The sequence below is a fragment of the Myripristis murdjan genome, chromosome 8 (assembly GCF_902150065.1).
Source record: "Myripristis murdjan chromosome 8, fMyrMur1.1, whole genome shotgun sequence".
Taxonomy (NCBI): Eukaryota; Metazoa; Chordata; class Actinopteri; order Holocentriformes; family Holocentridae; genus Myripristis; species Myripristis murdjan.
The window spans coordinates 5,738,541-5,762,989 of NC_043987.1; the positions used below are offsets into that span (position 1 = coordinate 5,738,541).

At 42.4% G+C, this 24,449-nt stretch overlaps 2 protein-coding genes across 2 annotated transcripts in view; both read left to right on the forward strand.

Moving 5' to 3' along the window:
* Positions 1-39: 39 nt before the first annotated feature.
* On the forward strand, positions 40-15,198 carry xpnpep3 (X-prolyl aminopeptidase 3, mitochondrial). The gene is made up of 11 exons (XM_030058200.1): positions 40-409; positions 2,219-2,341; positions 3,207-3,394; positions 4,128-4,347; positions 4,839-5,023; positions 6,048-6,110; positions 6,985-7,098; positions 7,298-7,383; positions 8,178-8,361; positions 12,390-12,510; positions 12,970-15,198. Exons 1-11 carry the CDS (start codon positions 340-342, stop codon positions 13,134-13,136), a joined length of 1,521 nt encoding a protein of 506 aa, XP_029914060.1. The 5' UTR covers positions 40-339; the 3' UTR covers positions 13,137-15,198.
* Positions 15,199-16,542: 1,344 nt separating this feature from the next.
* ep300b (EP300 lysine acetyltransferase b) overlaps positions 16,543-24,449 on the forward strand; it is a 37,090-nt gene continuing 29,183 nt past the window's right edge. The window contains 3 exon segments of the mRNA XM_030058199.1: positions 16,543-18,729; positions 21,124-21,743; positions 23,545-23,724. Coding sequence (XP_029914059.1) covers positions 18,636-18,729; positions 21,124-21,743; positions 23,545-23,724 — 894 coding nt within the window. The 5' untranslated portion in view covers positions 16,543-18,635.

The window sequence follows — 24,449 nt, forward strand, 5'->3', positions numbered from 1 at the left end:
TCCGGGCCACCAATCACAGCGCCGCTCTTAAAGGAGAGGCCGCAGCTGTCACCTTCTGAATGGCAGCTAACAGCGAGCTAGCAGCAGGCGTCAGGTTCATGTCAGCGTGAAAAACAGACGAGCTGGGAGTTTTAAACCGGCTTTCTTTGGCTCGTCTGGCTCAGTGTACACGTTGGCCCGTCACCGTAGCTGTCCACTTTAGCTCACCACGTTGTGCTTTTGGTGTTAAACCCGCCTCATGTGGTCGTCTGAGGTGTCCACCGTGCCCAGCGCAGCCCAGGCGGACATCACGGTGGGCTTCGACCGGGTTTGACTGCTCCGTGTCGCCGACGTGCTACGATGTTACCGCCAGCCAACGCTGCGCTCCGGACGGCTGCCAGGCTGCTGCCACGCTCCGACTGGAGGCCCGGTGAGCTCAGGGGGTTGGGGACTTACCTGTCATTTCATGCCAGTAGAGCTCAGCTGACTTCACACCATGCTCTGTTACAAAATGTCTTATGCAAGCACTGTTGCTATTAGTGTGCAGTGATGTTTTGGTGACACTATGCCGCCAGTGTTTTCAGGTAAACAGCTAAGACACTGTTTGGAACGTGCAGTCACCTCTGATGGATCTACAGGTCTACAGTGAATGAAAAATCAGTCATTTTCTACTCAACCCCATCCCTATTGAAACTCTATTCAGGTTCAGAGGAGCACCAAACACACAACAAGTTTGGAGGACAGGGTGATATTTTAATGTGTTTGGTGACCCTACTAACTTGAATGGACTTTCCACTGAGATAAGTAGATAATGACTTAACTTTAATTTTGGGGCGAACTGTGCCTTTAACATCATCCTTGATTCATAAAACATGTACTGAAGTCTACTGTGATCTTGATGTGAATTTGCTTTATACCATGTGCTATGGTCAGTGTTGTGGTGCTAGATTATTGGGTTCTGACTCATGGCTTGGCTCAGACTTGACTCACTTTGTGCACTGAGGCCTTTTTTATCATATCATCTTTTCAGCATTTCCCTAACACATGTTCATCTGGTTGGTTTACATTATTGGCCTTAAGGCAGACATAGAGAGGATATGAAAATCTATGTCACAGTGCAACCACTGATGGGATGATGTAACACCGGTGAGCATGTGTTGTCTGAGAGTGAGTGTGTTGTTAGCCAAGTAGTATATGAAAATACCTCAATCACATATTGTGAGCTTGATTTACAGAAACTTTACAAGTGTAAACTATGTTTTAATTAGATTAAATTCAACTGTACTGTCATTGCATATACAGATACAATGAAATGCAATTTTGCATTCAACCAGAAAGTGCAAATAGTAGAATAAAATGCTTATGAGGCAGCCTTTACAGGTGAGAGCATATGTGATACATGGCTTTTTAAACACAAAATATATACAGATAATAAAAAAAGATGTTGACAAGGCAATATTTATATATAAGGTGTAATGGATAAGAATATATTAGTCATATACAAATGAAATGAATACTAAATGAGAAGGATAACATTTTATACAGATGTAATAAATATTTTATGTGAAAATTTTATAATATAAGTGCAGACATTTATTTTGTTGTTTATTTTTGATAAATAGGTAAATATGTGGAAAACAGGTGTGGAGGGCAGGTGAGGCCCTGAGGTAGACAGTGCTGTATTGTTATTTGGTGTCATTAGGTGACATTAGGTGTTTACTGTAATAAATATGTACAAAAAGCAGTGAAGGTCCATGAGTGTTAGGGGGGAATGGGCTAGCGCTGTGAATTAAGCATATGAATATGAAAATGGGGGTGTGGGAGTGGGGCACTGGGGTTCAGGGGTCATGAAGGAGAAGGGAAGTGGGCTAGTGCTGGGTTTGAGAGTTCAGCATGGTTATGGTTATGGAAAAATCTGTCCCTGAGCCTGCTGGTGCATGAGGAGGGCAAACAGTCCATGCCTGGGGTGTGAGGGACACCTGGTAATGCTGTGAGCCCACCACAGACACTGCGTACAGAGGAGGTCCGTAAAGGCAGGCAGTGGGACACCGCCGATGTGTTAGGGCGGTTTTCACCACCTGTTGCAGGGCATGTGAAAGGATAATTGAGGTAAAGAGTGCCGAGACCTCATTTTGATATGACCCTGGTAACTTGGACTCAGATTAGAATGCAAGACTGCCCACCGTGCACGATACAAGAGTTTGTTTCGTCTTAATTTTTTTTCTCTGTCTCTCTGCAGGTTGTGTCTTGTGCCAGTGCAGGAATATTTCTGTGAAACCAGGGGGTCTGAAACCAAAGACGGTTCCACCTCGATACTTGGGCCAGCCCAGCCCGTTCACCCATCCACACCTCATCAAACATGGTAAGGACTTTTACAGGGCAGTTGGCTTTGCAGGATTTTGTGGCAGGGTGATGGCAGTGTGCTGTTCACACTGTCAAATGGCACTGACTAATGTCGTCAAGAGTAAGAGTGACTTGCTGGTGCAGGGCCACTTTTGCACTTTCCTGGGAAATGCATGAAATGACAGTTTTAGAGCTTCTTGTTCATTGAATTTTATTGAATTTGATGTTTTTTCCTGTTGAAACAAGTTACTGCACCAGAACATAACACAGAGAGAGGTCATTCAAAACAGTAGTCAGTTAAAGGATAGAAAGACAGTCTTATAAGATGAGAGGACTGAAGCGGTGGAATTGTCCGAAAATGTGTGATGGTTTTATCGGTTGCAGTTTTTATGAATATGTGCTTATCCAGTCATTGAAGATACAGTTTTTCAGGAGGTAAATGTAATGGAATTTTGATATATAAGCACAAGAGAAAAAAACATTTTGTAACTTTTTTTTGGCATTTATTGTTATGGAATAAAAATGTCTAATAAGGTTAAAAAGTTAGATTTGATTTCAAGTTGTCATTTCACTTAAGTAAACATACCAGTTATTCTTTAGGCATTTAGGATCTACACTAATTAGTTGTATAGCAACAGATTGTTTATTTCATTGTTTTGGGATCAATAGAAGATTAGAAGTGGTTAGTCCCAGTGATGTGCACATTATTTTTTATCTTCCCTTTCTGCAGCACACAGTCTGTAGTTACTTACAGTGCTTCATTAGATCCTACACTCCCGGCCATTCATCACTCTGTGCTACCTGAGAGAGCACCGTGTCTCAAGGCAGGTGACGACCTCATTATTTACTCCGAGACATCCCGTCTCTGTGCTCTGTGTCTCCAGGTGAGGTAACTCCAGGCTTGAGCCAGACAGAATATGAGCTTCGCAGACAAAGGCTAGCCTCCCTCATAGAAGCCAAGGCCGACCGGCTGGGACCCTCGGCCTCCTCCAGCACCCATGTGGTCATCGTTTTGTCCCACCCAACCCGCTACATGACCAACGACATCCCGTATCCCTTCCACCAGCACCAGGTACTCGTCTGGTCTCACGTTGCATTTCACCTTCCCCTTCTTAAGTTCCATTTTTGTTTTTGTTGTTTTTAGCATCTTCCTCTCATTTCCCTCCTTTGTGCCTTTGTTAGGCATTGCATCCAGATTTGTCATTCAACCGTAGTGCTAAAATGATCAATGAATCAATTAGTTAATCAACAGAAAATGAATCAACTATAGCTTCAATAATTGATGAATCACATCAGTCATTTATCAAGAAAAATCTCAAACTTGCTGATTACAGCTCCGTTAATCTCACCCAGATTCTAAAACGTGCCTACTTTTCTCCATTCATATCATGATAAAATTAATAGTATGAGTTTTCTCCTGATGAGCATTCGTCATTGTAGGTTATAGGCTAGGTTTATAGGCTGAATGAAAAAATATTGTAAAATAATTGATAGATTAATTAATTGGCAGTGAAAATAATCAATAGTTGTAGCCTTAGTGAAGACACTGCACCACTTGGACCAAAAACATATATCCAGATAATGAAGAGATTAAGTGTAATACCTTCTCTAACAAGAAGTGAAGGGAATGACAGGAAGCAAGCTTTACATCTGAGGCCCTGTCACTTGCAGCATTATCAGTTTACACCACTGTGTGGGTTTTTCACACTTTGCATGACAGTCGTTATCTCTGTTTAGCACTTCTTTGTCATTGCACCAGTTATGCAGAGATGTACTATTTACCTCGGAGCCATTTACCCCCCCAGGATTTCCTCTACCTCAGTGGCTTCCTAGAGCCTGACAGCGCCTTGGTTCTGTATGGGAGAGGCCGACCAGACCAGGCCATCTTGTTCGTGCCCCGCAGAGACCCAGCGAGGGAGCTGTGGGACGGGCCCCGGTCAGGGAAGGATGGGGCGGCTGCTTTGACTGGCATAGAGAGAGTTCACAGCACTGAGGAGCTCGGTGTGGTGCTCAAGAGCCTCAAAGGTGGGTGGATGGGAGTTAATGGGGAAAATCTCTTAACAATGACAAGCTTGTTTTGTTTTTTTTTTGTTTTTTTGCAAAGGACTGGACATGCTGTTGCATCTTTTTAACAGCAGTGGTATCCGAGCATGTTTTTTAGCGCTCAGTAGTATTCAGCAGTTGCATAGCAACAGCAGTAATCGTGGTCAGAGCTGCCCACAAGCATCTGTTTGGCACTGCCAGCTGAAGAGGTGGTGCATGGTGGGCACATAGCTTAAAGAAATAGTTCACCCTTAAATGGAAAAGTCAATCATTGTCTATTCACTCTAAACTCACACAGTTAGCTGATCTTGTGAAATCACTTTGGTTTGACTTGCAGAGCCATATTGACACGTTCCAACCACTGGCAGCGAGAAAATGGCCGGACCAATCGGCGTGCTTCGAGGAACCACTGCTCTGGCTTAGATGATATCTAATCATCCTCTCTGACCATAGCTCCTCCATCTTTGTTTCAGGTACAATAGTGTGGTATGACAGCTCTAAGCCAGCCCATCCGCGGCTCCACCAGACCCACGTGTGTCCTGTGCTGGAGGCCGGGCCGATGGCACACTCCCTCAGGCCCCTCACACAGTCCCTCAGGGCCCTCAAGAGTGCAGCAGAAGTGGCCCTCATGCAAGAGGCTGGCCGCATCACAGCACAGGTGGGCATCCAGATTCTTTAAATCGCCCTGTATTGGGTTGAGATTTCTTTAAAGGACAAGATGCTCAATACCATTTTCACCTCTGTATGTCCAGTAGTTTGGTTCCTGTGGGCAGCATTTTGTGTTAGCTTAGCGTAAAGACTTGATGTCTATAGGAGTCATTAGCCTAGCTAATAGGTGAAAAAAATAAACCCTTACAGCAACTCCAAAGCTGTCTTCACTACTGTAGACATTTACAGCATAACAATGGCAAAACTTACTCACATCATCCTTTGAGTGGATTCACCATTGTTATTGTGTGAAATCTTCTGTTACAACCTTCATATCTTACCCTCTTTTGGCCATAAACCATCAGGGATATTAACCATATAATGTCATATTTTAACAAGGCTCACTTTTCAAAGCAGATACCGGTAGTTTAGTGAAGCCTCTTGCATACAGCAGGAGACATAATGAGCTTAGCTTTGGATGGGCCAATATATTGACATTGCATGATGTGGCTTTAGATATGCCTGGATTTTGGATGTCGTACTATCGTGATATGGCACAGCAGGTGTTGGCTTTTCCTGGTGTTAAAGGCTGCATTACAGTAATTTTTTGAACTTATTAGACTGTTTTATTATTTGCCTCTACCTGTTTGATCATTATATCCACATCATCAAAGACTGTTTCAAAAATTATGTGTAAACACCAATAGTCATCCCCTCAATATTGTCACAATGTCAGTCTTTGATGATGTGGATCATTATATCCACATCATCAAAGACTGTTTCAAAAATTATGTGTAAACACCAATAGTCATCCCCTCAATATTGTCACAATGTCAATGTTGAGGTCCTCAGTCAAAGATATTGTGATATTTGACTTTTTCCAGACTTTTTTTTCCCCAGCTGTACATTAATATCCCTTTTAAGATAGTATATGCAGAAAATTCACCACTGATGTCCATTTACAATGCATCAACATGTCTGTGAATGCAGTATTAGTGATAATACTGCTACCTTTCCCATTCTCTCTCCCTCAGGCATTCAGGAAGACGATGGCTCTGTGTCAAGGTGATATCGATGAAGCTGTGCTTTATGCAAAGGTAACTGGAGGCCTTTGACTGCCTCTGTACAGCTGTTCACTGTGTCGCCTTTTACAGTCTCTGTGTGTAATATTGATTAGGCTGTTTTATGTGATTATCGTGACCGTAAGTGTTGTCCATTGATTATTGAGTTAATGTAGTTTTAGCCTACATTCTTTTAAATTTAAGACTGTGCAGTATCAACCAGGAGTCATACACTTTTAATGTCTGGATTCTGCAGTTGTAAATAAATATAATGAGGTGTTGGTGGCTGCTGCTCTTTAAGCAACCTTTCTTTTTTAGCACCGGAAAAGAAAAAGCTCCCACACACTGTCCTCTGCACTTGAAATTAAATCAATTTTATTAGGAGAAAAGAACAATCTCCAGGTAATAACGAGGAAATGTTCCTAATTGTCCTCATTGGTTCTAAAAATCTATTTAATTGCAAGTGAAGTGGGTGGCGTGCAGGAGCTCTGTCCTTTCACAGTTTATCTCATACACATCTTTCTTTAGAAAATTCATGTGTGGAAAAAGTTTCATTGTTCATCTATCAGCACCTGAAAAATGATTGTAAATTGTGTGCATAAGACTAAAATGCTCGTGCTTTGGAGTTACTGTTAATCAATTGAAAACTTTACTCATGTAGAAATGGATTGTTAGGCCTGGAGCTCTGCACAGCACAGGAATATCTTTTTATGAAGGCCTCTGAGGAAAAACCGCAACCCCTTGTGATTTAGAAATCATAGTCGTCACTGTTGTAATTTTGACATTTTTGAGACATTGTTCAAATCTATTTTCAGCAACAGGAGAATATGTTGTAACACCATATAAATCGCCTATTGTCACTTGTCAAGTAGACTCAGAGTACACATAATAACCTATAATCTTGTTCCAGTTTGATTTTGAGAATCGGATCCATGGCGCCAACTTCCTGGCTTACCCCCCTGTGGTCGCCGGGGGAAATCGAGCCAACACACTGCACTACATAAACAACAACCAGATGATCAAGGTAAAGGCAAATGTTGACTGTGTTGAAGGATTTGGCTGCAAAATCTCAGGACAGTTCCATCGAATAAGGTGCCATGAACGCCAGAAACTTACCAAATATGATCAGCGCTATTTATGTACTTAAGTAACAGTGAAACAATAAAGGAGTTGAAATGACTGAACATAAATTGTTGTTTTATTTCCTTTCTCTCCTCCATCAGGATGGTGAAATGGTGCTGCTTGATGGTGGTTGTGAATACTTTGGTTATGTCAGTGATGTCACTCGTACCTGGCCAGTGAACGGAAAGTAAGTAGTGCTTCTCCTTCACAACACTTCTGAAAAACAAAGTCCCAGCCTGACAGGGTGACTCTGCAGAGCCACCAGGTGCCGGCTCTCAGTGGAAAAACAAAAACTACCTCAACTACCATCAAGCTGCCCTTGAGCAAGGCACTTACATCCTCCAAACACTCCACTGAAGCTACAGTCAGCAGTAGATGACATACTGGACTGGTTGTACTGGGCAGCTGCCAGGGGGTAATGTGTGTAAAGAGCATATGTGCTCTTTTTTTTTTTCTTATGTTTTGTATAATTTCATCAGACCTTTTTATGAGTGGATCTTATTTGATTTCACTTACTTTCAGTCTTGTTCACTTGTTTTGTGAGTTTTACTGTCTTCTTTTATGTCTATTGTTCTTTGGCTCTAATAGTCTGTTTTCTGTATTTTTTGCACTTGAATTGCGATTCTTGATCTGATTTATCTTTGTAGGTTGTTACTATTTTTTATCATTATGTATTCTGTCTTCTCCATTTTATTATTCTGTGAAACACTTTGTAAAATTGTTAAGATATGTGCTGTTCAAAAGGTTCTTAAATTATTTTATACAGTAAACCTTGTCTTGGATGAGTAAAGATGAATAGAATTCCAGCTCATCTCTCAAATGTGCATACACTGCTGCAGCCAGATTAAAAATGTTTAGAAGTGTTTTAACCTTCAACAAACCATTTCAAGTCTAGAAAAGCCAGATGCACACACCTTGACTGCTTCCTGTCCTTCCTTTTTTTTCTTCTTCTTCTTCTGCCCTCCACCTGCCTCCCTCCAGGTTCAGCCCTGCCCAGGCTGAGTTGTATGAGGCTGTGCTGGAGGTGCAGCGCTCCTGCCTGTCTCTGTGCTCCCCGGGCGTCAGTCTGGATCACATCTACAGCACCATGCTGGCCCTGCTGGGACGACAGCTCAGGCAGCTGGGCGTTGTCAAGGCCAGTGCCAGTGATGCTGATGTACTAAAGGTAATATTCATAATGAGAGACCTGAGAAAATACATATCAAGTTTTGGATAAATTCCAATTGGTAGATCATCCCAGAGTGCATCCTTACACAACGTATGGACACACTGGGAGCAGCACTTGGCTTTAGGGAGACAAAGTTACTGTGAGACATGAATAGTATCAAGAAGAGCTATTATGTGGTACTTAAAATCAACATGGGTTCAGTTGATTTTTGATCTTCCCTGCTCAGTTCCTAATTTCCTAGAGCTCAGTAATCAGACACTCCTCATGTCAACGACTACACATCTAACAAGAAGGCAGAGTGCAGACGTCTGCCAAGGTCACAACTGGAAGTTACAGCCTTATTTGTACTAAGCCCCACCCCCTTAAGGCAGTGTTGTAGGGCAAGCTCCTTTCAGCCAAATGGTGGGGAAAATTGGTCAGTGCCCCCTTTGAGGCATGACCAGCTGTCCTGCTGGGATTCGTAACGTTATGATTTGGAGACTACAGCCATGTTTGTGCTAAGCCCATCCCCCTTTTAGGGAATATGGTAGCAATAGAACACACCCCTTTTGGTCGATCAGCATGGAAAAGAGGTCAGCCCTGCATTGATCCATGACCAGCCTCCCCACTGGGTTTCATTGTTACCTGAATGTGTTTGGAAACTACACCCCTGTTTGAGCGAAGCCCCACCCCCTTCTGGCAATGGTGTAGTCACAAGACACGCCCCTTTCAGTGAGCCAGGCATGATAGTTGGTCATTTCCCAGTTTTGTGCAGATCTGTTCATTGCTGTTTATAGTTATCCTGCTGATGGATGGACAGACGGAAGCACAGGGGTGATCACATACAGTGGTGGAAAAAAGTTTTCGGACACCCCATGCATTTGTGAAATATTGCATTAACAAATCACTCTTAGGTCTTCAAGTGCAATTTCTCTTAGTACAGTCACAGCCAAAATAGTAAACAAATCCTAAAAAAGCCATTAAAAACTTAAAATTGATTGGTTCCATAAAAATACATAAGAAATTTTGAGTATTGGGTCATTTTGTTACCAGTGATGAAGGTCGTTCTTTTTATTAAAAGACACAATTTTTGTTGCCGAGCTTGGTGTCTATATAAAGCCAGCACATCTGAAAGTTCTTCAGACACAAAAATGGCTAAAACAAGGAACCTAACGCAGGAAACAGGCCTGAAGATGAAGATTAAACTGTCAAGAATTTAGTTTTGTTAGTTTTTCTTGTAAACAATAAACAAAACAATATAATTTGTATTTGTTTGTATCTGTCTAATGCAGCCACACCTTTTGAAACAAAAAAAAAGATTTTTCCACAAATATTTCATGATAATATTTGAGATTGTGTAAAATTTTAAGGGTGTCCAAAAAATTTTTTTCCACCACTGTAGCTCCATGCCAGAGATTTCACCTTATCGGCAGAAGTAGATACTGTTTTCCACAGGCCTGGTAGGTAACGGTGTGGCTTTCATTTCATGTGGTCAAATATTTGACAGAGAAGAAGTTCCCACACACATATACAGCTGTCCAGAGGCTCCATGTAATTTTTCATTTTTTTTCTTGTTCAGCAGAACAGAAAACACACGCCTTGTTCAGTATGATGTGGTCAAATATTTGCCTTTAAGGCTCATTAATTGTTATACAGTGCTAAGTTAGCGTAGATTATTGACTGATTCATATTTATTTTTATGTTCTGAAAGTAGATCTTAACAGCAAAATGAATATTAAGGGGAGAGACTAAAATAGAATGGAAAAGGCCAAGATCAGATTTCATTCTACTCTGAACTGAGGGTCAATGTGAAGTGCATGTCAGCTTCTGTGCTCACATGATATTGTTGGATTTTCTGACTGCTAATGTATAATAAAATGTCTCCTCCCCTGTCGTTGAGTGAAGCACTACAAATAACAAATCAAACCCACATAAAAGAGAACAAGGACACTATCAAATCATCACCTGCCATCTCAGCAGGGTATTGAATTTAGACATTTTTGGTATATCTTGTGTTCCTTTTTATCCTCACCAATGGTTTGTGGTCAGGAAATAGCCATAAGCTTCTCTGGCCAATTTAAACTATGAAATGGTAACCTAATTACACCCTTCATAAAGCACAATATGCCAGTATAACTACCTATAATAGAGGCACTCCTTTCCTGTAATGGTTCTTTTCAGGGAAATGAAATGAGCAAGCCAAACCAAAGTTTAATGTAAATTTATTCAACTGGTTTCTGTTAAAAAGGAAAAAAAATCAACAGTCTCTCTGGAAAAGTTTGGAACAGAAGCATGGGGTAATAAAACAAAGGATGATTTGTGGCTGCCAGGAAGCTGTTTGTTCAAGACGCATAGCAGACTGACACGATAATTCTTCATTAAGACAAAGAGTAATGAACTTGAATCTAAAAGAATAAATTGTTGCCAAGTTTGCTCATTTTCTAGATACAAACTAGGGAAGACCTAGGAAGCCCTATGCCTCTTCTCTTGGCCTTGCTGCTTTGGATGACTGACTGATGTTTGAGTTTCCATATGGGAGACCTCAATTCAAAACTGGGCCCATAATTATCAGCCCTCTCAGAATAGGAGTTCTGATGTAGCACCACTTACTCCGTCTACTTGACCACCTCTCTCGCAATAGATGCAAATAGAGAGGTACGGCTGAGAGGAAGTTAAAGACGGGGAGGAGGGGACTAGCAGGGTGCACACTTCATCCCTTGGATGTAGATTCCCATGTAAGCCTTGTGTTTTTATATAGCCAGTGACCACAAAACTGAAACATGTAGACTGTATTTTTGTCTGTGTGTCATCATGTTATCAGTTTGACTTTTACATACATCAGTCTGCAGTGTGAATAGACTGCAAAATGATAAAGTCTGATCACTTTGTAACAATAACAGGAATAGAGATATTAATGGCCACAGAATTTTGGATTTTTGAAAATGAACTTGACATTGGAATGTGCTAAACTCGGTGCAAACTATAAATCAAAGTACACAGGCTTCAAAACCAAGAAATACTGCATATAACTGATGTTGATTTTATGGTAAACACAGCATGCACAGATATTGATAAAATAGGCTTATTCGGGCTGTATTTATTGTAGCCTTGGTGAGCATGTCATGTCTTGTTTTTGGGCTCAAAATGGGATAAAGCATGCAAATGGTACTTCAGACACTTGGCCTATTTCCTCATAAAACCTAATTGTGATGTGTGTTCAACTTTCACAAACATGGTTGTTGAGGTGCTGCTGGATTCAGCTGTGTGCCTTTTTGGTTTTGAGATGTAAGAGTCCTTGAATTATCTGTTAATCAGGATTCCTGTGGATACTTAAAAAGTCCTAAAAGGCATCGAATTAGTTAAGATAAAAATTAGGGCTTAATTGGTATGAAAATGTCTTAAATCAATCTTTCAAAAGTTTTAAAAATGCTAAGATATTGGGAGTATAATTTTATGAACGTTTTTTTTTCTGGGGTTCAAATTTCAAAATAATTGGTAATATGTATTTTTTGCTGAATACCTCTCGTATTAATGTCTTGCAGATCAGGATAGCTGAATCAACAACCCTCATGTTTTGTTTGTGGTCGGGATGCTTAGAGCAGCGCATCCACTGTCGCTTACTCACTGTCACTGTCTCCTGGATGACATGGGGAAGTGCAAATCCAATGACAAGCAAAAATTTGTAGCATGGTTGAAACCGGTACCAGGAAATGTTTTTCAAACTTGTCAAGATGGGACTAAAAGGCAGTTGAATCCCACATGCAGAGTGATAAACACAAAGCTGGAAAGTCAGCCCGCCAACAAACACCAGGTATTTCCCAGTTCTGGGAAAAATTGGTCTTAAATTTCATTTACAAAGGCCTTAATCTAACTTGCCCTAAGCTGTAGGAACCTGGGATGTTGAAAGTAGAAAATATGAGTTATTACTAACCTACTTGTCCACAGTAAAGCCCAAACAAGCCTTACTAGCTGTGGCAAAGCTTTATACAATCAGTCCCTGATCTGTTTCACATTCATGGCCATGATTTTGATTTTGCTCGTCCCAGGCTGCACGGCGCTACTGCCCCCACCACGTCGGCCACTACCTCGGCATGGACGTCCACGACACTCCTGAGCTGTCCCGCTCCCAGCCTCTTCAGCCAGGGATGGTCATCACCATAGAGCCAGGTAAGAGCTGGTTTAAAAGCACTTCACTCTTTTCTTTCCTTCTCATGCACTGAGTTTTTTTGCTGTATGGAGTAAATCCCCCCATTTCTCTCTGTCTAATCACTGTAGACTGGAATTGGATGGCTCCTCTCTGTTTTGAATCAGGGTTAACACTGTCAGATGTGAAAGTCTCTTAGTTTTCCATGACAAAAATTTTGAATTCATTGTAACTGTAGACTTCCAGAAATTACATGACCCTGAGGGATCCTGTTCAATTTATTTCTTTTTCTCTTTAGCACAAGGAACACAAGGTGTTTCTATATCACACAACTGTAAGCGCTGGGTGAACTTTTTGAGTTTTTATGGCACTTGTTGTTCCTGCTGTTAGATTATTATTATTATTATTATTATTATTATTATTATTTTCACGTGAGGCAGTTTATATCCAACATTCCAACACGTCTCCATCTCTCATCACAGGACTATACATCTGTGAGGATGATGAGCAGGTCCCAGAGCGTTTCCGTGGCCTCGGGGTCAGGATCGAGGACGACGTGGTGATCCGAGAAAAGGGAAGCCCGCTGATTCTGTCTTCTGATGCACCAAAGACCATCGCCGATGTGGAACGCGCCTGTGCCCAAAGATAGGGCAGACAACAGGGGACAAATCGCTGAGCTGCAGCATCAGTACTGTGTCTCTCACCCGTCTCCACGGCAATGGCGTCATCAGGGTCAAGGCCCATGTGGGTTAAAGGTGGAAGCACACTTCAAGGCTTTTGGTTTTAGTCTGAATTAAAACCGAAAGTCACACAAATTTAGATAACTGATTTTCATCAGAGGTGCTTGTGTCTGCTTACGTTTGTGCACAGAAATTGGTGCATGTGGTTCTTCTTGTCCACATCTGTCTCAAATAGCACTGAAGAGTAACCTTAGCTCAGAAACGTGTCTGAGGCAGTCAGGTGAACAGGGTGACTCAGTGGTTCAAGAGAGCACCTTCATAAATGTCCCAGGTTTGATCCTGTCAGCTTGTCTTAGAGCAAGATAATCAACCTCTACCTGCTCACTGTAACTCTCTCTCTGTATAGGAGTACCAGCTATATTCCTAAAAATGTGAAACCTAAGAATATTTAAATAAATATTACAGTGTGCTTCCACCTTAATGGTTATGAACTGATCTCAGACCTGTTGTTAAGGTCCAGTGACCATGTACATGATGCTAATTTAAGAAACAAGGTGGTATCAGATACTTGAAGCCTAAAGGCAAAGGCCAAAGTGGAAAATCAGTTTGCTTCCTGCCAAATGTTTCACCATTTCCACCATCATGCCACATCACTATACTGTTGCCTGTTCTTCACATATACTTTAATACCTTCGCGCGCGCGCACACACACACACACACACGCAGTTTCTCTCCCATGCATTTTTTCCAAACAGTCTCTTTTAAACACAGTTTATGTCCTATTGGTTTTCAATCTGTCTTTCCTGAAACTGTCCTACAGTGAAAACCCATCAGAACAGCAGCATCCACTCAGCCGTACACAGATCAGACAGACAGAGAGAGGCAGAGCAAACAAACAGGGTGCACGGACAGGACGTCACATCAGGGGGCCACCACCTTTATGCACCTCGTTACAGGAAGAAGTCATTGATAAAGAGGACTTGGTCCAAACCACAGCTACTCTTGGTAAACCGGGGAAGGATAATAATGACACCCCATGCACTGGAGTGGTATGAAATCACATTTTGTTTGTGTGCGTGCATTTGTCTTTATTCAGTGAGACAAATGTGAGCCGCAGCAGCAGGTTGAGCCTCTCACATTGTGCAGAGGTCACCAGTTTGTGTTTTTAGAGATAAAAATGACCTCATCCTACCTTCTATTAAAATGAATAAACTCCATAGGTTTGTTCAGGTAATAAGATAGCACCCTAGAGTAAATGTAGTGACTTTTTTTTTTTTTTTTTTTTTTTTGACTTAATATGATGAACAACTGGATCTGAAAAATGTCTTGTTGAGAGTGACACTTTGTAGTTGGTTGAGTGATGACTGTGCATGAGATTTTGCTGCAAAGACCTTGACTGCAGCACGAGGAACGCACTGATCAGTGTTTCATCTCAGGGTTGTGTGGTTACATAGGTGGAGAGGGGAATGTGTCCCCCTCGTTTTTCAGAGGAGGATGAAATATCCTCTTGCATTCTTTCAGTCTCAAACGCACTATATTTTATTCTCTTCATTCTTGGAGACACAGTTTTTACTGTGCACAGTTTTTACTGTCACACATCTTGTGATTGGCTTTTATCAGAAGCACCAAAAACCCTGTCGTCTTAAAAATAATGGAGCCCTCCTACTCATTTTAAGGCATTTTGACCACAAATCACTGCCACTGGGGGATATTTCACAAAGCAGGATTATGTTCCACACTGATGCTACTAATTGGAATCTGTAAAACAGAACTTTAATATTAGGTGTATGAATGTGATTCAGGTATGCATGTTGACAACTGCTAATAATATAATTTAAATAATTATCTTATGACCTTTTGGGTTAAATTGCTAACTTGTTAATGTTACTTTGTGAAATGCACCCCAGGTTTGCTGTATCTCACTTTGTCCTGTATTCTTCCCACTGTCGCGCTCTCAGACCTGCATACTTTCCTCATGCAGATATAAATAAACCGAGGGGGTGTCTGCAGGTCCTCGAAAAGGCCCAAAAAGTTTTATATTGTCAAAAATGTTTTGCCAAGTGTTTTAATTTATTAGGTCTTAATTTCAACAGAAACATTTTTATGATTTCATTTTTCCCTCTATTACTTTAAGTTCTGCATCCGAGTCAATATTTCTGACGTTAGAAAACTCTAAATCTACCACTGAACCTGCTGAACCTACATGTTGGGAAAACCCATATTGCAAAAGAAACCAGATCACATTATACTTACCAAGAGAGAGAAATCTTAGAGGGGGACAGTTATGATAACATTAATTACAGTACAATCCAAAGGAACCTGATATTATTTATAAAACTTAGGCTAACCTAACACATCCCTACCTAAAACTTACCTCTGCCTTGGACCAAATACAGAAAGCCTATAACTTGATTTATACTGACCTACAAAGATAACATACATATTTGTAGAAAAAGTTGAGCAAAATGTCCTCAAACGCATTAAACTCAACTCTCTGATACCTGCAGACGCCCTGTATGGACTACATTTTGGTTAAATTTTAACCTTCCTATTTGGGGTCAATTTGACCCCATTCAGTGTTTAACATCTCTAACTACATGATTAACAATCTTTTTTTTTTTTTTTTGCTTAATATTTTCATGGCTTGTCCTAACTTAACAGGGACAAGTGGGTAAACATAAAATTAACACGATGATATGTTTTCAGTGTCCTTTATACATTTTGTATGCATCAGTGTTTTACTGGGGCCCATTTGACCCCAGGATTTTTTAGCTGTATAAACCCATAAGACATGTTTACCCACATTTGTTTTAGTTGTTTTGGATGACACCGGGGAACTATAACATGCAATTTATAATCATCAAAAAACTCCCCTCTGCTTTAGGACACTCAGTGAACATAAGCACACCTGGGGTCCTGGGGTAGTGCAAGAACCAGATAGTTAAATGTCACATTTGAGAGGGAATAATATGGTTCCCTAATAATATGATAATATATGACTTTGATGCATTAGGGGGGTGTTCAAAGGGCCGTTTGACCCCAGTTGATAAAAATGTTAGTAAATCTGAAGGTAACAGGAGGGTTAAAATGGAAAACAGTTTAGTCTGTGTGGACAAATAATAATTTCACTCATTGGTAGTCTGATTTGAAGTAGCAGTGTGTGGGGAGAGTGGAGCGCCACTGTCCCCTATTGATTTCAGCGATAGTAGTGCAACTCCGACACCGGTTTCCGGACAATACCGAACACCAACGAAGAATAACCCCCCTCCTCCTCCTCCTCCTCTTCCCCTCCCTCCTCCCCTTCACGCCTAATGTTGCTGTACCTCCAACCCTCCCCCCGTATCAGAGGAGTAGAAACAACAAGCCGCCATTTTGTTTGTGCGGACAGACCGTAAGAAACAGGAGGAGATACCGAGAGAAGGAGCGACTCCGGCACCGATAGCAGCCGCTCCGGGAACCGCCGGGGGAAAAGAGCGGCGAAATCGTGTCCGTGTTATCCAGAGGGGGGGAAGAGAAAGCTTAACCAAAAAGATAAGACGTCAAGGGGGGAAACCGAGTCGGCGATATATCTGTTTTAAAAAAGGAAATACTCTGAAAAAAATCCAAGGAAGGGGTGTTTTGCGGAGCGCAGACGGAGAGGAGAGGCGGAAGAGGGCAATATATTACACCGAAGGAAAAACCTGCGAAAGGGAAAAACATGAACACGAAAAATCATTATGTGCCCATCGCGGAGGAAGGAAAGAGCCCGCATAGACAATTATATAAATAAATTGCTACCGGGCATCAGGGAGAGGTGGAAAGAAGAAAGACGGGTTTAAAGAGAGGGGAAAATTGCCAGGATAAAAACGCGAAGGGGGGCATTCTCCATCACAAAGAGTCAATGAAAGGATTTTGTGAGCCCAAAATATTTTGGGGGGTGTCATCGTTATCTCGCCGATCCGAGACTTTCCGCTTGTGAAAGAGCCATAATTTTTTTTTTAGTCAATTTATCTCATTTTCGCCCATCGCCGTATTCTCTTGTTTTTGGTTGGGATCTTTTTCCCCCTTTGCTGCTGCTGCTTCTTCGCTTGCATGGCCATGATATCCGTATACGCAGTGAGTGACAGATAATTTTTTTTTTTTTTTTCAATATTTATGAAGCATTTTATTTTCCGAGAAGATTTACAGTGTTATCACCCTGGAGAAACCTGGAGGAGGGATCTGTTGAGAGAGGCACAGGATAAGTCACCCCCCGGATCGTTCTCTGCAAAATAAAAACTAATTGGATCAATCCGACTGTCCGCTGATTGGCAATTAGCTCTTTGATAACCTTTTAAGAACTATACTGGCAAAGACTAAATTAACCAGAATCTGTTGGCAAGCAGTCTGCAGACAAGCAGGGATTTTGACAAGATTTTTTTTTTTTCCCATTTTTTTTCTCTTCTCAACCATTGCCAACCCCACTGGCTGCAATAAGGCATACTCGCGCAAAGGCTTGCAACAACCAAATGTGCAATATGAGTCCGTTATTTTTGACCCAGTGCCTTGCATGGTCAGATGTACACACCAAGTGCACAATTTCGTCGGCATGCACATGTTAAAGGAAAACTCAACCAGATGCATGGAAATATGAATTTGCAATAGATTTCCTTCTCAACTCAGTTGCTGCAAGTGGGACTCCCGTGTGTTCATCCTCCTACAGAACTGTATTATCACTATTTATTCAGCCAGTCGATGCAAGTTTTTTTTTTTAGTCTTGTCTCAGTATTGCACTTGAGATTGCCATCCATGCTTTAATTGCATTTGTAACCACTGTCAGCGACCGTGAAGGATCAACACACCGCCAGTTGACTGCCTTTATCGTATTGGTAATGTTAGGGATCGATAGCATTGACGGTGGTGAGATTTCAGATCAGGTGGCTGAAAGGATAAATGCTGTCGAGGCTCTTGTAACTGTTGCATGAGAGAAGGGCCCCAAAAAGTTACCACAGGGGCATGCTTGGCCTGCGGTTTTACGTCGCATTTATCATTTTCGTGCCCTAGCCGAGACACTTCACTTGGAAGCGCTACAGACCTGAAATACCGGATTTCTCCGCCGACTATGGCGGACAAGACTGATCGTACCATGGAGGACAGATCTTGGGACAATTTTTGTGTCGCAGAAGAGGCTACATGAGGTTGTCGGAGGCCCGTTCGCTTGTCTTTTTTGCCGACTCCACCTTCCCACCTCCTCCTGTTCAACTCGGAGAAATCTGTGAAGAAACAAAATCTCCGACAGGGGAGGGGGGTTGATATCTGCAGAGAGGAATAAACCGAGAGTGGGAACTCTGAAGGAAGGAGTTCAACATTGCTGTCTTTTCCCCCTGCCGTCCACCCAAGCGGTGGGGGAAGAATAAAAAAACACTTCAGGAGGAATAAGGAGACGCAAATAAAGGGGGGAAACAATTGCCCTGCGTGGATCTACAGCATTTTTTTAATTCGTCAAAAATATGGCCGATAATGTCCTGGAGTCCGGCCCGCCTTCAGCCAAGAGGCCCAAGCTGTCCTCTCCAGCTCTCTCAGTATCTGCCAGTGATGGAAACGGTAAACATCTTTGCATGCATTGTTTGGTTAAGACATAGAACTTCAACCAGTTGCGACTGAATATCTGTAAAGCACAGGTCAGACTGTCGGTGTTTGCAGAGTTGCTCTCCCAAGTTAGTAGTCTGGCCAACTTTATTGTGCTCTTTCACATGCATGTGTCCACGGAGTTTGGTTAAAAATGACTGCATTTGGGATAAGATTGCAATCAGAAGTCACGGAGCGGTGTTGGCGGCAGAGATAATTTTTCCAGGTGTGATGTTTGGATGTGTTAGCCTCAACAGGCTAACTAGCTAGGGACTAGACTAACATACCCACCGCCAAACAATGGAAGAGTCGAGTCACCTCAGTTTAAGTTGGATAGCTACTTGTTAGGGAAGTCAGTTCGCCGAAAGCAGGAGAGGCTACATACACAAAACAACAGATGTATTGAATACCCTTTAATTAAACGTAAGAATCAATTTTAGTCGAAGGTCCTGATTGAACGGCAGAAAATAACGGGACCCGGTGGGCTAACTAGCTTGGCAGCTAACGTTACCGGCTCAGCTGAGTTGGGTAGCCGGCTAGCAAAGTCACTAAAGTGGTAAACCATTTGCCGTGCAGACCGTGTTTTTCGGTGGGTGTAAAGCTTGATTTTGGTAACGGTGAAACAACATTTGGGGCCTGTAAATTTCATGTAGGTGTAAACCCGTGAGAATACTCACATTTTTAGTGAACTATCGGCGCTAACCAGCTAGCTATTGTTCGACTGTTACTTCATCAATGAAGAAGTTGCGCAAAGCATTGTTGTCCAGCTGGGAGCGGAGATGTTGCTGCATTTCACTTCTCCCTCTCTCTCTCTCTGTTACTACGGCGTAAAAGAAAGGTCAAAGGCATCCTCCGTGTGAAAAATGTCTATTTTCATGTATTTTGCTCAGAGACAGTTGTTTTTCTCAACTATGTTACAGATGAATGCCGTTCTTGATTTGCCTCCATTGTCTAAATATGATACATTGGCGTTGTCCTTTCACTATTCACAGAAATGCAACAGATGTGACCAACCTGAAGGCTTTTTACAGCGAGTTATCAACTAATTTACAAAATCGCAAATGTATTAATGAGCACTTATAGAACAGAGGAGCTGTACATATATATCGTCCCCTTGTCGTGTCCAACAGTAGACATACAAACCTGAACCTTTACATCTTAGGCATTTAAGTGACACTCTTATAAAGAGCTCCTTACATAGGCATGTTAAGGATAGGCTACCTCAAAAGTTGAGGGGATTGGGGAATCTGTTTTTAATTCTTTGACATGAATGTCTGTGAGATAAAATATCATTTAGGAATTCCTTGCCTGTTATCAGTGCAAAGATTATTGTCACACTAACAGTAATGCAACTGTTTAAATGACTAGATGACTCCTCTGTGTTGGATGTTATGATTTTTAAAAATGAGGTTGCTGTTTAATTTCCTAAGATGTCTGGGCCGTCCTGCCACCATCAGCAACATGTAGGGTTGTTTTTAAGAAGTTTGTGTGTTTTTGTACAGATGTTAGTGAGAGAGAGGGAAAAGGGAAGTTGGAGATGCAGCCAGCTGTATGCATTAAGTCAACATTGGCACCGACTTCCTTCAACATAGCATCATAAACAGCCATTTGCCCAGAGTTTCGGGAATGAGGTGTTAGCATGCCAAATGCCATCATAGAAAATCAAACACACAAGTGACTGTGTCTTGTCAGCTGGTGTGCTGCAGCCAGGGCGGTGTTTGCACTAGACCTGTATACAGGACTAAAATAATGCATGATCCGTCCCAGTAAATATGACTTGATTTGTAATGGCCAAGTAGTGGAAAGATCAATGCTCAGTGCTAAGAACCTTCATGTGAGAAAGATGCAGCTTCGGTAGTTTTCATTATCACGTGGCCCTATTCTCAGAGCACTTTCCCTCTTAATTTTCTTCCAGTCTTTGTCAACATACAGTAGTTCCTTTTTCTGAGGCTTTCCCCAGCTTCATGCTGCTACACCGTATAGCTGTAGACTCAGTGCACACACCTGCTCAGTCAGTATTTACCCCTCTGCGGCTTCTCACCCTGACCCTACTGCGTTCACTCTCCATGTTTGGCACCCCATCAAACCACAAACTGATGCCCAGGAGAGGAGTCTAGGCTTTGAGAGGCAGCTACTGCTGCACTCGCTGTCTGGCTCCGAGCTCCAGATCGGAGGCAGATTGTTCCACAGTACATTCCTATAGGCCAGCTTGTAGTTTTGCACATTAATGTAGATGTATTGTAAGTTCTATCAGTCACCAGCCTCTCAAGATTTGCAGCTGTATGCATTAAACCTTATTTGATTTTGTTTTATGAAAGAAATGTTTGTTTCCTGGTAGATGAGGTTGGTCTCTCTCTCCTTTCTATCTAGATTTTTGTTCACTCTTCGACCTGGAGCATGACCTCCCAGATGAGCTCATCAACTCATCGGAGCTGGGGCTGGTCAATGGAGGGGACCTCAACCAGCTCCATACCAGCCTTGTCGGAGTCGGAGGAGGGATGGGAGGGATGGGTGTGGGAGGAGGCCAAGACGCGGCTGCCAAACACAAACAGCTCTCCGAGCTCCTCCGCGCCGGAGCGCCGCCCCAACCAGGTGGTCCCACTCCCAACAGCACAGGAGCTGGGGCCTCCATGGGAATGATGGGGAGCGTGAATGTTTCCCCAGGTGGACCTCAAGGCATGGGACCCCAGGGACAGCAGCAACAGCCGCAGGCTGGAATGATGCAGCAGGTGGGGATGGTTGGTGGGGTGGCAGGGCTGAATCGGGCGGCTGCCATGATGGGTGCCCAGAAGGGCAACAGTGGACAGCAAAGCCTGATGGGAGGGCAGGTGATGAACGGTTCACCCAGGATGAGTTACCCTGGCAATGCAGGAATGGGTAACAATAGTAACCTGTTGGCGGAGACGCTACAGCAGCAGCAGGGGGGTCAGCAGATGGGACCTGGGGGTCAGGCTGGAATGAGGCCACAGCAACCTGGAGCACTGAACAAGGTAAGCACACAAAAGGCAGTAGGATAGTGCACATAACACAGTGCTATTGAATGTTTTCAAATTTGGAAAAGTTTATAAGGTATGGTTTTGGTACCATGGTGAATGGTACCAGGCTCATATCCAACTGCATATAGCACAAAGTGTTTTTTCAGACCCCAAAAAACAACAACAACAACAAAAAAACATCCTAAGTACTGCTTTAGTGTTTATTAGTGAGGCTTTTTATGAGTAGACTTGTGCAAAAAATAAATCTGTCTGCATATAGTACAATTCATATCCCAATATTGTGTCTCGCCGCTCGACCGTGTACTTCCTTTGAGAGAGCAGGGACTCAAAATGTCCCCTCCCCCATTGTAATTTGGAATGATCTTGTTACAGCTTAGTTCCTGTCATAGTTTGTTAGTATCTATGTAAAATATTGCAGCTTAAAGTTGTTGCTCAAAACCAGCAGAAATGTGCCTGATAGATTCAGACAGGCTGAAGTTCTCAGTTACTTGGCTTTTGGTCTGGCCTGGGTTCGAGCACATCAGAATACACCAACAATACTATGGGTGATTTTAGGCTTTAATTTAGGTTTGAATTCACTTCAAGCTATTCAAGGACGATTCGTTTTTGAATCACATATTCAAGTTCAAGGTGGGTTGTGTTCAGCATGTGGGATTTTATGCTCGAGTCGAGCTCTAGGCTAAAGTTGATCTATAGCGGTTGGCCATGTGAGGCTTTTGAAGACCGATGCTGCACATCGGGTACAGGCAGGAGTGTGGTTACGTGTTGGACCCGCAGCAGCATCACCACTCACTCTGTGGTATCAATGGTTAACCTCCTCACTATGTGCAGTTCCACTTGATTTTGTTTTGAGGTGTAATAGACACTACAACAGAAGGGCTGCATTAAATTCTTTAATTGAGGTGTATATCTGTGATAGCATGAGCAAGTACCATCAAAGGCCTAGAATCAGTAAAGGTATGGATCCATATCTAGAGGCATTTTATTGTTACGTTTCCTTTTTCTCCACAAAGGAAAGGGTGCAGTTTTAGCTTATTGTAAAACCCAGTGATCTGTGTTATTTTCACTTACAGCTCAGATGCAAGGATGAACAATTTTCAGGAGTTTCTAGCAGTCACATAACAGTCAACCTACCGCCTCACATATTCACCAGTAATGAAGCAACCTTGGTTGATCCAAAGACATGATCTTGCATTTCTTCTGTTTGAATGCACAATTGTTTAGTCACAGCTAATGATGAAATAGCTAGATTTAAGATTATAGTTGATATTCAACTGTCTTGAATTTCCTTAGACCTTGGCTCCAGGATTGTGTTTGTGTTGTTAATTTACTGCAAACAGCAGAACATGGTGTAGAGAAGCAAAGAGGAAATGACACTCTACCTCACCACTGTTTATTTTTAAACTCATGGAGATATTGTTACCCGAAGAAATTAATTTTCAATATTTTGTTGAGAGTTTGACATTTTCTTCTTGGCTCGGTTTTCTCAGCAGCGAAATTTTTAAACTGAGCCAGTTTAGTCCAGGTACTTCTGTAGATTCTGTTTTTATTCATTTGTGACACCAGTAAAAGCCCACCTTGAATGCCTGAGTTGGTACCAGTAAGATTGCTGCTCAAATAATGCTTTCACTGAATGTGAAAAGTAATTAATCTGATCCTCTGCCCTTCATTCCTGACTTCCTTTTTTACATCCTCTCCTCTATCCCACATCTCCTCCTCATCGTTACCTCGATCCGTCTGTCTCTTCCTCCCCATCCCTCTCCTCCCCTCTGTGTCATCATCCTCCTCTCTATAGATGAATATGATGGCCAACACGGGCCCCTATGGTGGTCCGTTCGGTCAGCCTGGCAGCCAGGGGCTAGCTGGGGCAGGGCTGGGCCCGCAGCTCCAGAACAAGGCAGGTCTGCCCAATAACCTGGCTGCCCAGTTCAACATGGACAAGAAGACGCTGCCGGGTCAAGGCATGCCTGGCATGGTGAGGAAACTGAAGAATTGGAGTCTCTTATGCATTTTGTGTCAATTTTTACTGAAGCCTATTCTCACTCAAATGTTGTAAAAGCAGAACCAAATGTAACTAGAAGAGTACACTCAATAAAGTGCAGATCTGCATCAGACATATCTCCTCTTCTCTAGTGCTCGGAATTAGGCCACAAACCACCCTTTTTTGCCTACTGGGAGAAGGGAAAATGTGGGGGAGCTGCGTGCATATATCCCCATCTCTTGCTTCGTCTTGGGCAAAAAAAAGCCGAGGAGTTAGCACTTAATTCCAGTATAAAACTGTTTCTTCCAAAGTTTTGAAGAGAGTTCCTTGATGAGACAGTCATAACTGTGCACCGAAAAATATTAGGCTGATTGGCCCAGTAGGGTGCAAGATTAACTGCAGACAGATACATACACACAGACAGAAAAAAAAGTGTTTTCCCAGCCATTATAGCATCTTTTTGCAGCGCCTGTTGTCTGTCAGTCAGTGGATGTGCATCCTCCTAGGCAGACCCTCGTACGAATGCAACCAAGTCTAACGTGAATTTACACTTTCCAAAAAGAAAAGGTTTGCTATGTGGCCATTTTGGTCATAGTGTAGTAGCTCTAGTAGCTAGTAGAGAGAGAGGGAGAGAGAGTTGGTTGAGCAAGCTGGAGAGTAAATGATGAGAGGGAGCGGTGGTAGCAAGAACAAACGCTTTTCCTCAACCACGAGAGGTC